General features: G+C 37.1%; 1 protein-coding gene and 1 long non-coding RNA gene across 2 annotated transcripts; one reads left to right on the forward strand and one right to left on the reverse strand.

The window, feature by feature from the left end:
* Positions 1–3,760: 3,760 nt before the first annotated feature.
* On the reverse strand, positions 3,761–10,487 carry LOC113301586 (ubiquitin carboxyl-terminal hydrolase 9-like). The gene is made up of 14 exons (XM_026550363.1): positions 10,283–10,487; positions 9,991–10,172; positions 9,430–9,684; positions 9,091–9,235; positions 8,911–8,970; positions 8,730–8,825; positions 7,538–7,942; positions 7,237–7,377; positions 6,932–7,102; positions 6,156–6,422; positions 5,908–6,056; positions 5,081–5,581; positions 4,544–4,820; positions 3,761–4,388 (listed from the first exon to the last, which is right to left on the reverse strand). The coding sequence occupies exons 2-14, from the start codon at positions 10,140–10,142 to the stop codon at positions 4,242–4,244; spliced, it is 2,766 nt and encodes a 921-aa protein (XP_026406148.1). The 5' UTR covers positions 10,143–10,172; positions 10,283–10,487; the 3' UTR covers positions 3,761–4,241.
* Positions 10,488–10,905: 418 nt separating this feature from the next.
* Positions 10,906–15,141, forward strand: LOC113303679. Its single transcript, XR_003337667.1, has 6 exons — positions 10,906–11,071; positions 13,009–13,069; positions 13,179–13,307; positions 13,761–13,977; positions 14,072–14,136; positions 14,827–15,141. It is a non-coding gene; the product is annotated as an uncharacterized LOC113303679 (long non-coding RNA).
* Positions 15,142–15,388: the final 247 nt, after the last annotated feature.

Raw genomic sequence — 15,388 nt, forward strand, 5'->3', positions numbered from 1 at the left:
CTCGAGACTCGGAAAACATAACAATTCTCAAATTATTGCTCTGGAAGACCAGGCAACCCCACAAATTAGATTGGGGCGACGATGTAATATCTAGCATACAAACAAACAAGTGCTACAAATACTCACAATGGTCACGAGTCAAAGCTGAGAAGCCTTGAATTGAGAACTCAAAACTCGGGCTTTCTCCTCCTCGCTCAAGTTCACAAATTGAACAGAACAGAGGACAGTAACAGCTTGAACAGCTTCAGCAAACACAATGAAAGAAGAAGAAGGAACAATAGCATATCTTGTCAAAATACTTGCAAAGGCACTAGGTATGCCAGTACTAGCTTGATAAGCTTCACCAAACAGTTTGACCACCACCATGAGCACCTCCATCGGACGATGTACCCTTTTCAGCGATATTACTCGCCTGGGGCACGTTCATCTCCGATCTCGGAGCAATCTTCTCCACCTGAGAGGGAAAAGACTCGTGCAGAAGCATATCGTCCACATCCTCAAAGAAGGATTCATCAATAGCACCAATAACATCATCATCATCATCAGACAGACAAGAGAGATCAACATCCATAGCATAAAAAACAACACCAGCAGGAGCACTATAAGGACCCGACCCGTCCACATCCTTTCCTCACTGCAAAGAGATGATATCATATGTTAATCTATAAAACAGTGTCAAGGTATATATATATACCTTAAGATTAAAGCAGTATTTTCTACCTTAGTATCCTCAGCAGCTCGAACAGTCTGCACTCAGAGCTTACGAGCAGGAGCAACAACCCACTTAAGCTCCCATGGCTTATAAGCCGGAAAATGACCATGCACATCGGGAAGATCAGAAAGGACGCCACCAACGTCGTCCCAACCATAAACCAGGGACTCTCGATTCGGAGGGGAACTAGAAACCATTTCGGGTCATTGATCTTGCGAAGAGTGAGATTACTGGAGTTAGGAGGATCTAAATCAGAAAGGATCAAAGGACCCCTCAAAGCACGACGAGTCTTTGAAATACCCACACCAAAACTATCAAACTTGTCCCCGAGCTGGTGACACCAATAGTTCTTCCCAAAATTCTTTGGAGTATACAGATCGCGTTGATCAGGAACAAACTCGTTCTTATCATGCTTAGAAACTTTACCCTTGTTGCGGCGAGCACATTCATGAAGAATACGCCAGAAATTGCCATTAGGTTGGAACACAGCCCTCTGAGGGTTAATATGAGAAAGAACCTCATACTGAAAGGAATTCAATGGGCAATACAAGGGAAGATGAAGCCCCGCCTCTAGCTGACCTCGGTGACCATGATCTCGTTTGGACCGCAAGGTTGCAGGGCGATGTCACGGGTCAGAATCCCTGCCTATTTATCAGGATGAGCATAAGAAATTTTGAACCTTTGCAGATGATACTTTACTTTTAGGTTTTCTAGGTACTCGGCATCGTCCATATCATAAGGTTTGTTGGTGCTTGGAGGCTTAGAAGCAGGTCTCCTATCCCCGCAACTGAAAAGGTTCACTGGAAAAGAATCAAACAACGGAAACAATAACTAAAAAGAACCAAAATTGGAAGTTTCAAAGAAATAAATCCAAAGGCTGATAGAAATAAACCCATAAATGGTGGTAACATCAATAACAGTGATGATGAATGCAAACACAGGAAACAACCTTAAAAGAAAAAGACTTACCGTTTTGGTGGGAGAGACGATGAAGGACTTCTTCCGGACATAGTTTTTATAAATATGAGGATAAAATAAGAACAGGAAAAGACAGGGAAGGAAAGAGAACAAAAGTTCTGAGAATTCTGCAGAAGAAGTGATGAAATGAATATGACACTCTTTCCTAGGAGTATTATATATAGAAAGTAAAATAACACGCCTGTTAACCGCTGCCTCAAGTCCAGCAGGTCATAGTGCATTAAAGACGACGACGTAGAAGAAATTTATGGACGTGGCGAAGGTGGAAAGCCAGATAGATGTTTTCTTCCGGTCGTACCCCGGTAAGATGAAAAGAAAAGGAGCAAACTATGAAGGTAAATATCCGATCACCATGTGTAAGCATCACAAGAGGTGATCACATGATAAGAAGGTGAGAGAGATACATCGAATAAGGGCCCAAAAGGTGATTACACCAGAATCAAGATATCTGCCGCTCCACCTCATGAAGGACACGTATAAGGTCAAATCATACTGACGGTCAAGTCTAAAAGAAAAACGGTATCGGAAGAGATGCGATACATATGTAAACAAAGGTACATCGTATCATGAGCTCGGACTAAAGGTAATGAACGGTACGACCCAAAATGGATGCAATACGAAGGATGGTGCTACCCGAAAGAGGAGCAACACGATGAGTAGTGTTACCTGAAGAAAGAGTGGTGCGATATACCAATTAGCTTGGGCATGGAACCCTGCAGACAATAAGCAATAGCTACCACCAATTTCTATTCCTTTAACAACGAAAGAAAGAAATCACAAATTCAAAGGGAGAAGTAAGGAGAAGGCTTATTTGGATTTTCAATTCATCATCATTTTCTGCACGGAGAAAAAGAAACTGGTGGTACGAGGAGGAGGAAGAAAAAAAAAAAAAAACAACAACAGAGATGAAGTGAACCAAACTGCGAAAGAGATATTTTTAATCTTAACCTAAAATGAATAGCCCAGATTTAATTCTATAAATTTATCAACGGTTTATATTAATCGGTACTTTAGGTACCGGTTCGGTCGGGAATCATAGCAGAATCGGTACCTGCACTCTTATACACCGGTTCTGAAAATGGGAACCATTCCCTGTACCGCCTTAGCCGGTTCCGGTTCTGATTTAACGGTTCTAGTTCGGTTCTCCGGTTCCCGTTCGGTTCCTGTGCAGCCTTAGATGTAACATAGCTAGTTCGAGCGATAAAGAGACGTATCCTATCAACATAGGTCCAAAAGTATCTTATCATATACCTTTACAAGTTTGCTTTGCCTATAAATACCTGTCCATGTAGAAGAAAATGGACATGTAATCTTGAATGGTTCTGCTCTAAAGAATGGTTCTACTCCACAGAAAGCTAGAAAGAGAAAGAGAGAGTTAGAAGTTTGAGAGATATTTTAATCCACAAAAGGGTAAGACCCTCATAAATAAGATTTAGTCTTCTTCATTGTGAATGTAGTAGATTTATAAAGCCGAACCACATTATATTATTGTGTTCTTGTTTACTTCTTCATTACTTGTATTTATTTTGCATCTTGAATGTTTATGCTTTATTAATCGCTAGATCTTCCTGGATGTGGTTAGCAAGAAATATGCAACTGCAACCATTGTGGCTTAAGAAAGGATCGTCATGTTTACTTTCGCTAGTGAATGCGTTGGATGAAATTAGTGTCAAATGACTGAGGTTCTCAAATTTCTGGATTGTTATTACTGTATCAAAGAACCTCAAAAGGAAAGTGAAATCCCCACGGGTTACCAATTGGCGGCCAAGATTATATGATTTGGTCGTTTCCTAAAGAAACAAAAACCAGTTAAAAACTATGAACCCTTTGTTGCATCATAATTGCAAATTTCAATGAGCTTCGCCCGGATTTTAGGAATGATGCATTTTCCACAGCACAGCGATTCATCCCCGAAGGAAAGATAAACCAGAATGCAACGGATATAAAATCTCGAAATGATATCCTAGCCATATGGAGACTATTAGTCTCAATCCAGAGTTAAAGAGGCTACTGCTACGAGTACCTAAAGGAAATTTTATTCTAATTCTTATTGGAAGCTCTCATGGAATCCGAGGCAAGCAGCTTGTACCGGCTGAGAAATTCGATGTTTGAACATGTGGTCGTGATATTACACCCCAATCCAAAGCAAAACACAAGACATGCTCCGGGAAAGAAAAAAAAAACTGCATTTGCATAGAATATACAAACAATGGGTGAATGATACTGATCATTTCTATTTTTCTATCCCCAAATCCAATCCAGTAAGCCCCTGGAACATCTGATGCGGGAACAATTATCTCAGAATTTAGCCAAGTAAAATAAGCCGTATTTCTCCACCCGACTCCCACCTTTTTCTTCTGTTGCACCTTCGTATCCACCAAAACCAAGTTGATTGCTGTCTGACTAAAAACAGTAACTACAAGAAACCCCCTTAATGTTACTTGATGTTCGTGACTCGTAGCGGTTGATTATAAATGAATAACATATTAGAACCTATTTGACAGGCCAAAAAAATAAATAAAAATCACATTCCCCAAAACAAGGGCAGCATTCAGATGTTGGATGCATCTCCTACAACAGATACTGGCTTCTCAACTCTTCGATAGAACAGCACATAAGCTGCTGACGTCTTGATTTCATCTTCACTTACGGAAGAAACGTGGCTGTCATCAAAATGGTACCATTTGTCTCCCTCAAGCTGAGACATTCAAAACAAAATCAACATTAAGAGCATTAGTCCTATTCAAATCGCCAAGTAAGTCCAAGTCCATCAGCATTGTGGACGTAAATAATGATGAGAACGGATACGCAATCAAATAACAATGAAAAAAGCAAATCTAGTCCAGTCCGTACCTTCGCATATGCCGAGTAATGGCCTCCACCTAGGCCACCATAGTGATTACTGATGGCATAGAGCTCATACACATGAGATTGAGGAGGATCATCCTTGCTCATCACATACTTGCTTATATCAAGATTCCGAACTGGAAAGTTCACAAAAGTATCAAGCTTGTTCTTCAGATAACGGCTATAAGAGAATCGTTTCAAGTGAAAAACAAGAATTTCCGGTAGTCTCCATAAGTCTAGCTTCTTTGTAGCCTGTCGGTGCTCCTTACAGGCAGGGCAATACCTAGCATTAACCAATAAATTAAATGATTAAAATACGGAAAAAAGAGCAAGGTGGACAATGAGACCGGTTAGCAACCTTGCAAGTTGCAACCTGCTCATATGTTTGTGGGGTTGATTATGAACAACCATTTGAGGCACACCAACAGAACGTGAGAGTTCTCATGACCCGTACATATTACAACTGGATCAACAATCACATTCTTACAATGTGGATTTAAAATAAGTGCAAAACCAAAGAGGGGGGGTGTCAGAATATCCTACCACATGTCATCAGGTCCTAGGGGTTCCTCTTTCAAGAAGGCTTCCAAGCATGAAAACAAGGAAATAGCTTCATGCTTATTTTTTTTGGCAATATACCCTGTCGTCTTGTAAACCTCTGGAAGATTCTCTATGTAGCTAACATCATACAACTCACGTACTCGGTCAGACCATTCCAAGAGAACCCTTACAGTTTGACCCTGTTCGAAGAAGCGTGCAGTGTCAATAGGATGGCAGGACGTACCCTTCTCATCAGTTAACCAGAGATGGAAAGGCGAAGAATCCCCATTAAATGCCTCCTCAAGTTCCATGGCATCTCCGGAAGCAGCATTTGTCTGGACCTGATTCGAAGGAGAAGCAGATGTTGTTCTCATCAAAGGCACAAGCATCTTATGAGCCAAAGGTTGAATGTCAGCTCCAGTAAGCAGGCCGTCAGCAAAACAAGAAACTAATGGTGTTCCCAAAAGCTCTGAATCCGCCCCATTGGATATGTCTGACATACATCTGTAAGCAAATATCTAGTCAACTGAGGGATAAAACAATCATATCAACCATAAGTAATTTTCTTAAAAGATAGAACAAATCAAGATGGTGCAATAAGAGAACATAATCGTAGTTCTAGCCAAAACACACCACTAAATGAATATCACAGTTCTATTCCAACCTATTTTGCATAAAGATAACGCTTCCGACCACAGAAGGAACACACCAAGAAAGAAAGAAAAAAAAAGGAGAGAGAGAGAGAGAGAGACACCTTGGATCTAAATCATTACGAATCACGATATACACATAAACTAGTCAAAATGATTCAATCCAACCAAGGAACTTACTTTTGTTTACTTCGGAAGATTATTTCAAGCCTAGTTAATTTCTCTGGCACTTTAGGAACTCTATAGGCTACAATGTGATCATCATCTTTTATACTAGATAATTGTTCATAGGGGTTGTCCAGGTACCGATGTATGTGATGGTCATCAACCTGAAAGAAACCTATTGTGTCAGCATAACATTTATGGATCACCCAAATCAAAGTATAAAAATAATCAGAAATCCATGTAAAGGATATTCACTAATGTACCTCTGCAAGCAATAATTTTTCATCACTCTTTAAGCAGCATCCATCAGGACCATCACTCAAGGCCTGAATGAGATCCTTCACGCAACCGTGTTTTAAAACAGAAACAGTGAAAGGCATGGGAAGAGCACCTCCATCACCATACAGAACAGTTATCGTCATAGACCTCGTGACAGTAGATGGCAATGGGAGTGATAAGTACATGAAGGGGTCAAAAGTTACTGATATCTTGCTGCAGCTTGGGCAAACCAGTGTTGACTTGTATTGACCCTGATAATTGACACCCATTTCGTATTGTAAGTGGCCATACTGATTCAACTGAAAATATATTTGCACATGCTGGGAGTAACTCAAACTAATAAATGCATTAAGTTGATCTTGAACATACAACATAAAACCAAAAATACAATCAGGTATTTAAAATTACATTGAAAAACCCTCATAAGTTTTTGGAAACAATTAGAAACAGACGGACTTTGCGGCTTTTGCTCAAAAAATTAAAAAATTGATTAAGGAAAAAGCTGTTGATGTGAACCACAAATAATGTCTCATCTTATCTGTATAAAACACCTTCAGAGCTTGTGAAGCATTAAAAGCATAGTAATTGAATTTTAATGATTCCAAGACGCACCTAAGCGCGGACTACTAGTATCTAGAAATGTGAATAGATAGACTAATCACGAATAAAATCCATTCAGTAAGGAGTTTCAAGTAGCTGATAAATTGAAAGGTTTCATTCTAGATCTGAAAATATTAAAAAATAAATAAGAGCCACTTACTTGGCAAACATCTACAATTACGGAATCATTTCGAGCTTTGTGGTTTTGCCAACATTCATTAGCTACTTTCCAATCAGGCCGGCCATTTGCATCCTTCGCTTGAATGTAGGGCTTCTTCTTGACACGATTCAAATCTTCATGCAGTCCATCCAATAAGAAAGCAAGAAGTTCCTGCAGAAAACCAAGTCAAGCAACCAACAGAATATGAAGTTACATTAAATACCTGTGTAAACTGGCTAAAGGCCTCCCAAGCCATAATAAAACAATTAGCAAGTGAGAGTGGAAGTTTCTGAATCTGTACTAACTTGTGAGTCGTGCTGGTTATATCCGCTAAACTGAGGAGCAAAACGAGCAAGCTTTCCCTTAAATGCACGGGGAGCAATTGGTGCCCGTCCAGAGGACCATATTTTCCTCAGCAACTCACCAAATGCAATTGCAAGCTCGCCCTGCACAGCTGGAACAGAATTAGAAACCTTACGAGGTATATAATACTAAAAGAAACATAAAAGTCCAGAGTGAATAGGAATTGAAAGCAATTCGAAAAGAATAAAAATGTTTAGTGAGATATAGTAAGGAGATAACTAAAAAAGTGAAAAAAGTCTGTACATGCAATCCTAAAGGATTTTGCTTGTTGATCTCCTCAGTGTAGTCCTGCAGGAAATACTCAACCAAGGGAGGCGTGTGTATTAGACATTGGAGAGCACTGTTCATAAAACAAGTATTTCCAAGGTTCTGCAAACCAGCCAACCCTCCTCCACCACACTTTTTCACGCTGCTCAATATATCATTTCCATCGTCTGCAGTGGTAAATGGCAAGTTCAAACCATGTCCTTTAATAATATTATATCCAAATCCCGATGAGTAGCCATTGGAGTTAGAAACTGCAGGGCCTCCAGCAATTGATATAGATGTTGATGGAGGATCAACTGCTACCAAAGCTAATTCATTTCCTGTTGAGTCCATCCCTGAACGAGAACTGTGAAATCCTTCACTTTGCACTTCCAAGAGAATCTGCAGGATGGAATTACCAATAAAGACCCAAATGGATATGACCAACTTTGGGGAAATGCTTTCCAAAGGTGCAAGGAATCTGAACATGATGTAATAATGTATAAATACAAAAAAAAAAATACTATTCATACACTGTGAATCTAAACATCGCCAAAACCGGTTTTCTATTTTAGGGCTTTTTAGTGAGACCTACTCCCATAGTCCTGTGCCTAGTTAGCAATTCGCCATACGGTAAAAATTCGGACCAGGAAAAATCCGCATACTAATCAGAAGCAAAATGTAAACGTGGTCAACTATTCGCTTAAAAATGCGTGATTCAGGAAAAACTCGGAAATACGTGACATTCCTGTATTCCCAACCAAATCAAACTACTAAGCAGTGCACCTTATTTCGTGGGGTGGACCCCCTAAATTTACTAACACAGATAAAGTTCCCAAATGAGATGTAAAGAAACTAGTGGACCCAAATATTTGGACGAACTGGACAAAATTTGCATAATGCACGTTTAAATCTTTTGGTTTGCAAAAAGAGTTTCTAAAACGGGGTTCCAAATGAGAGCACCTTTAGTAGTTCCCAAAATATTTGGTAGTATTCATAAATTATTCGTGAATAATTCGCCAAATTGCTAACTAAGCTCCCATGTGGTCGATGGCATTCGTGCAATTTAGGTTAATAATCTTCCTAAAATGGGGGATATCTGTTTTGGCAATGTTTTTTTTTTTTGGTGCTTGTTTATAAGGATTCTAAATATCATTAACTGTTAAGTTACTGTTTCCAAGGAACTCACATCCTGGTCAATTTGCAGGCAAGCTTCTTCCAGGTCTTCATCGGAAACAGTCAACAATTTATGTTTCCTGCCATTGAAGTTGTCCCAGATACCAACCTGAAAAGGTAAATTCTTACTACTTGTAATAATATCCTGACAGCAATATCAGCCCAAGAATAAAACAAAGCAAGGGGATATATACCTTCTCTGGGTCAAGATCAAGAAGACTGCAAACCTTGTTGTAAAGTGCACGCACAGATTCCTGTTACAGTGTACATATCCAGATAAGCAGATCTAGCCAAACAAATTCTACGGAATCTAAATTCTTATTCAAGTGCTATAGTGACAAGAGTCATTAACAGAGGATCTTAATAATTGATACCTTCTTACTTATCCGGATAATATACTTTTTGTCATCTCTAGAATCAGTTAACTTCAAAGAAAGAGGATAGACCTCCACAGAATAACTCTTGTGAGCAACACCATGAGAAATAAGTTTTCTAGGGAGTGCTGGTCCACCTTTGTACCTGGGGATAGAATAACATCAGAAGTTGCAAGTTATCGTGTAAGGTACCACAATAATCGAGAAAATCAGGTGCATTCTTGGAACTGCATGTAGGGAAAAACAGACTAGAATATCTCAAAGCGAGCCATGAAATTTTAAGCAGAATAATTTGCGCCACTGAACTTGCAAAATCTGAGGTATATACATAAATCTTACCAATCGTGAAATTTCTTCCAAATTTCTTGAGGTACCAAAACATAATCACGCCCTTCTTCCAAGGTTCTATGCATGTCCAAATCAATCCCATCAATATCACTCCCATCCAAAAGTAAATGGGAATTATCAATTTGTCCAGGTCGTCTAATAGGTGTCTTTGAGTCAACCCCATTGCGAGAAAGAGGACCAATGAAATGACCAAACATATCATCACCCGTGTCTTGCCCAGTGTATCTCAGCCAATCCATATACCACCTGCAGACACATAGCAGTATAAAGACCTAGATTAAAATGCATTCAACAGTTTATAAAAGACTAGTGAAACACCAAATCTGTTCCTACGCAAGTTCTTCACATTCATCGTACAATTTCAGGGTTTTGATGCAATGTTAGGTGTGGGATTGGGAAAGGTTTAATTGTTTTTTCAATAGATATCCATATATATCTACTTTGGTCTACAAATCCCATCTCTTCAGCGGTGTTGGAAACTCAGCTTTTCTTTCTTATGGGCGTATTAATCACATGCAAATACAAATATATGTAAACAGAGAAAAAAAATACCTGTTAGATAAAACATAATACAAATTCCCCTCTTTCAAATTAGATTCTGCCTCTTTTGTTAATTCGTCAACAACCCGTTTCTCTTCCTCCGGTGTACAAGGCAAACAACTTGTCTCATTGTCCATATAACATCCTGATTCAGGAATCGTCATAGTGTTTTCAAGATTTCCCTTCAGCTTAACCTAATGACTCCACAAAAAGATCAACTACAAGAAGCTCACCAAGTTTTTGAAATTTCTTCAACTAAGTACCAAATTGTTTGAATTGGGAAAAGGATCTGATGGAATAATACCTTACGTATAGGAATCCTCCTTAAAGATTGAGTAAACAATGAAAAACCAAACAGAGATTCGAATTCGAATTTGATTCAAACGATGAATAAATTTTGTAGAACAAAATTTGAAAACCTAGAGGGCAGGTAAAGCTTCATCAGTAGAAATTTCTGGAATGCTTCCTCTCAACGTTTTCCCCTTCTAAAAGATTTTATTTGTTTTCCCCTTCTAAAATATTTATTTTATAGTGTCGTCGCTGTTTCCGATAGCATAGGTGAAGACGAGAAATAACGATTGGTCTTGTTTTTTACTTTTCTAGTCCCAAATTTGCCCATGGAGACGATGTATTCCTGAACCTGAAGCGTTTGGCAACTCGATCAAAAATCTTACGCCGCCATCCGAACGATACGATTCTCATCTCATTTTGATAAAAAATAGAAATTAACGTTTAATCTCGTATTGGTTGGGCTTTAGACATTCTAATCCAGTGTTATCAGGTCTAGTACTAGGTGATCCAAATTTACATAATTTGAGACGAATCAGTCCATTTAGGGACGATTCAGTCCAAAGTTAACATTTTGGATGATACAAATACCCATCAATAGTAAATGTGGCATTTCCTCTCCGTAATCAGTTTCAATTTCCAAACTCGAAAGAGCTCCCCATGTACTCCTGATATGATTTTGATAAAATTTCAGCTCAAATTTCGATTCACGATCAGGTTTAAATCATTTTACGCATCTCTGTCTTTCCCCTCTCTCTCAGTCGTGAGGAATCTTTGGAAGAAGATCTCAAAACAAACAGATCTGGTAAAATTTCATCAAAATCTTGTTCAAAATTCATTTTATTTTAGATCAATTGTTTGATTTTAACATTTTCTTCTGAAATCTTGCTGTAACTTCTTTTGCGATACTTTAGGTATTTTTGTGATTGGTTATCAGATGCTATTTTGATTGGTAGATGTGTATTTGTGGTTAGTTTTGTGTTTAAGTTCACGGATCCATTAGATGTATAATTATTTTATTTTTTGGAAATTCTAGATTTGTATAAGATCTATTCAAGGTTTATAATTTTTTTAAGAATTGGTTTTGATTGTTGATCGTCTTCGATCCAAGTATTGATACTTAATATTCTTGTATGCAGATTTCAAGAAGTTATTGTAAGAATTCTTATATCCATTGATTTCATTTTAAGATATAATTGATTTTTATATATAATTCACAAGGAACAAATTAAAAAATAGATGAGATTAATAGCTTTAGAGTACCCATTCTATATCCCTCTTGTGTTAAAAAGTTGAGCATACAGTAATATACTGGGAGAATATATAGAAACGTGCTGGTCAAATTGTTATATTGCACAAGTATATAGTGTTTAGTTTCCGTTAGTGATGATAACAACTTAGATATAACATCGAATAGTTGCTATACATTATGTATTGTAACTTGAAAGCTATCAAAATAGTTATTAATCATTTGTTGTAGCTGCATCATTTATGCCTAATAAGTTTTCATCTAGTTTAATTTTTATTGCAAACTGATTGTTTTTGATAGACCCTTTATTTTACATTGCTTTGTGCGGCGCAATTCTTTTTCTCTCTATTATGTTCTATTAAAGCTAGCTTGATACGTTCAATAGGATACCTTCCTTTTAATATATTTGCAGAACGAACACCAGTTTGTTGTTTATATGATTACATATCTTAAGTATTCACCATGTTTAGCGGTCCTCTAACATCTTCTCACTTGATTTATCTGGTACAGTTAGTTAAATGAAAGTCGGCATACACTAATGGAAGAATTTACTAAGGATTAGTATATGCATGAAAATAGTGCTCCTGAACTAGAAGGGCGGAACTGGCCAGTGAGGGTAAACAGATTATTTTAATAATTGTATATATTTTTCTATGCATGCTAGTATATTCGAATAGTTTGGAGTTGTATCCAGTGTCTTGCTGCTTTGTTTTCTTAACATAGTGATTATTTTAAGTTGTAAAGTTGTTATTTTCAGTCCACAATTTAGAGGCGGATGGTGCCCAAAACATTCTTCATCGCCGTCAGGTTGTGTTTAGTCCAGGCTCCATCCTAAATTTACCAGTTGTACTACAGACAACCATTCGACTTTTTAGGGACATGGAGATTATATTGTATTTGGTTCTATTTGTATCTAAGACTCTTTTCGAATTAGAAGGCTTGCTAAATAACTAGATTGTAGATAGTTGATTTCCAAAAGGTATACGCCCATTTCTATTAGTTGGGTTTCCTTTCCTGTAATTTCTTTCTTTCAGCAAAACCATAATATGTGCAACAATCGAGTTCGGTGGAAGGTGCAGGGTTAAGATCAGGACCTTAGTAGGAGTCTTCTCTTTTCATAGATTCGTTTAGGCAGTAGGGAGGCTTAATGTGTACATAATTGTACATATTTTGATTCTTAATGTGTACATAATTGTGCACAGGTTGATTCTTAATGTCCACATAATATTTAACACCTCTATTAGTTTTATTAGTAAATTGAATCGGAGATACCTTTATTACACGAATCCAATGGTTCTATAAGAGAAAATGGTGCATATCTTGGATAAAGCATGTACCATTCATAAACTAATTTTTTTTTTCTCTTTTATCGGAATAGTTTTTCGGAAAGGTATCTTTAAAACACGAATATTAGCTTTATAATTTTTTTTCTCTCGCTTTTGGATGGTTTAAAGACTTAATTATTGCCTAATGTAAATGTCATTCTTTTACAGGTTCATTGCGGAGGATATGTCTACTGTATCCCATGTATTCCAATTGCTTGATAAGTTTTAGGTTGAATTCCAGACAACTTTTTTCTTTCATGTATTCCAAACTTGACAAGATGCGATTTATTTGTTATTTTCTGTTTTCTTCTCTAATGTGATATGTGATGTTAACTCAGGGGGAAGCTGGTGTTAATGACGACGGTGAAGTTCCTAATATCTTCAAATGAGAATGTATAATATGGCTTGCAATTTCGACAACTTAATTGGATTTTAGTCCTTTGTGAATACCTGGTTCAAGCGACAAGGTAAGCCAGTTTTATTTCACTATACGTGATGTACTTATTTGTACACCAGTTTTACGCGGTGTACCCTAGTTTTACGCGGTGTACACCAGTTTTATCATACTGGTTATAAGTCGTGCACTTTTTTCTGCATTGATTATGTCCAAGAAACTATGAAGCTAGTATTTGCATTCAGATTTATCTACTACAGTGATCTTATGGCATTCAAGAGGTTTGTTATGGATTTTTTGCTTTTGGATACTTTTAGTTGAACTGGTTTGGTATTACAGAATTTTAAATTTTTATATAGTGGATTGTTTGATTTTAGAACAATTTAGTAGAACTGTGAATGGATAAGTGATGTTTGTGATGTATTGGGCTTGCTATAATGTTTGTTAAATGGTAATGTTGTCGTACTTTTGTACCACTAAGATGTGGGTGACTTTTTAATGATTTTAATGTTGTTTTTGCTATCAGAATTAATTTGTCGAAACCATGACTCAAAGTTGGTTCTGTTGCCAACGATTGCTCATCGTTTTTTAATCCCGGGGACATGTACTACCTAAAGATGATCGAGAAGAATAAGCAATTCAACTGTTAATGCTTTCAGTCTCTTGAAAGCTTGAGAAAGGCTTTTATGGAGATCAGTTCCACATGCGCCAAACAAGAGTCTTTCTCAAGACTTACATAGATGGTAATTATATTGTTATTATTGCAATAAATTGCAGATAATAAGAAATGAAATTGGCTTCGAGCCGATTACTCTGATGGTTTTCGGATCTATTCAGGAACCTGCAACTGTTGAGAAAGGATGTGGATTTTCTAAGCAATTGTTTGACACTTGGCTTGCAGGGTAATTTCTCTCTCCTACCAGTTATATTATGTCTTTTATTTTTTATAACATATCTTTTACCTTGCTGATTCTGGTATGCCTATTTTGGTAATGTGTACATAGTTGGACACATGTTGATTCTTAATGTGCACATGATTGTACACATGTTAATCGTAAGGTACACATAGTCGTACACTTGTTAGTTGACGTGCATATAGTTGTACACCCGTTGATCGTTAATGTTCTCATTGTTCTATACATGTTAGTTTAATTGCACATAGTTGTACATAATCGTTAATTTGCACATAATTCTACACATTTTGATGGTTAATATGCACATAATTGTACACATGTTGATCGTTAATGTGCACATAACTGTACACTTGTTAATTGTTAATGTGCACATAATTGTACACCTATGAATGATTGTTTAGAAATGTTCCAAAAAAATAATTGTGCACAAAATTAACGGCTAATTTTCATCCTTTAAGGTTAAGTTTATCAAAACCAGGCTGATTCTTTGGTTTACAGTAGTAAAACTTTAAGGAAAACATATTTTATTGTTGTTTGCAGTGTAAAACTTAAAGGAAATAGTAATTTATTGTTGTCTGAAGTGTCTTGTCTTCTTATAACTTGGTTTCTTAGACTTCAACAAACACATTATTTGCTAGTATCTCGAGTTCTTAGCCTTTTCTTTAATCTCAATTGCAGGTGTAATGAAGGTCAAAGATGATAGATGAGTCCCCCAAATTATGTTCCTATGCTTGCATCCCAAGATGCGGCAAAACGGTGTAAGGTATTTTGTCTAGTTGTATATTATGTGGGCCTCATGGATATGTTGCATATTATGTGGGCCTGAATGTTGGATTATTTGAATTTTTACAACAGTGTACATAGTTGTACACAACCGTTTAAATTAGAATTCTGAAAAAATGAAAATTATATAGTCATATGGGTACTCTTTTTGTAGATCTCGGAAAGAGCTTTCCGAATATATAAAGTTTGTAAATTTTTGATGAGCGGTTTGCAAGATAAATTGTTTTTGAGTTATTTGTGTATTATTTAAAATTGTTGACATTATCATGAGTTATCTTGGACTAAACTGCAAATATTTGGACTAAATTGTAAAAGGGTTGTTAGTGTACTTTCTCATATTTTGGACAAATATGTACCGAGTTAACTCGAGCTGGACTAAACCGTACTTTTAGACTAATTTTTGGACTAAACCATATTGTCCCCGTGAAAAAAAGAAAAGAAAATAGGAGATCCTTCC

Source organism: Papaver somniferum, chromosome 8, assembly GCF_003573695.1.
Source record: "Papaver somniferum cultivar HN1 chromosome 8, ASM357369v1, whole genome shotgun sequence".
Classification (NCBI taxonomy): Eukaryota; Viridiplantae; Streptophyta; class Magnoliopsida; order Ranunculales; family Papaveraceae; genus Papaver; species Papaver somniferum.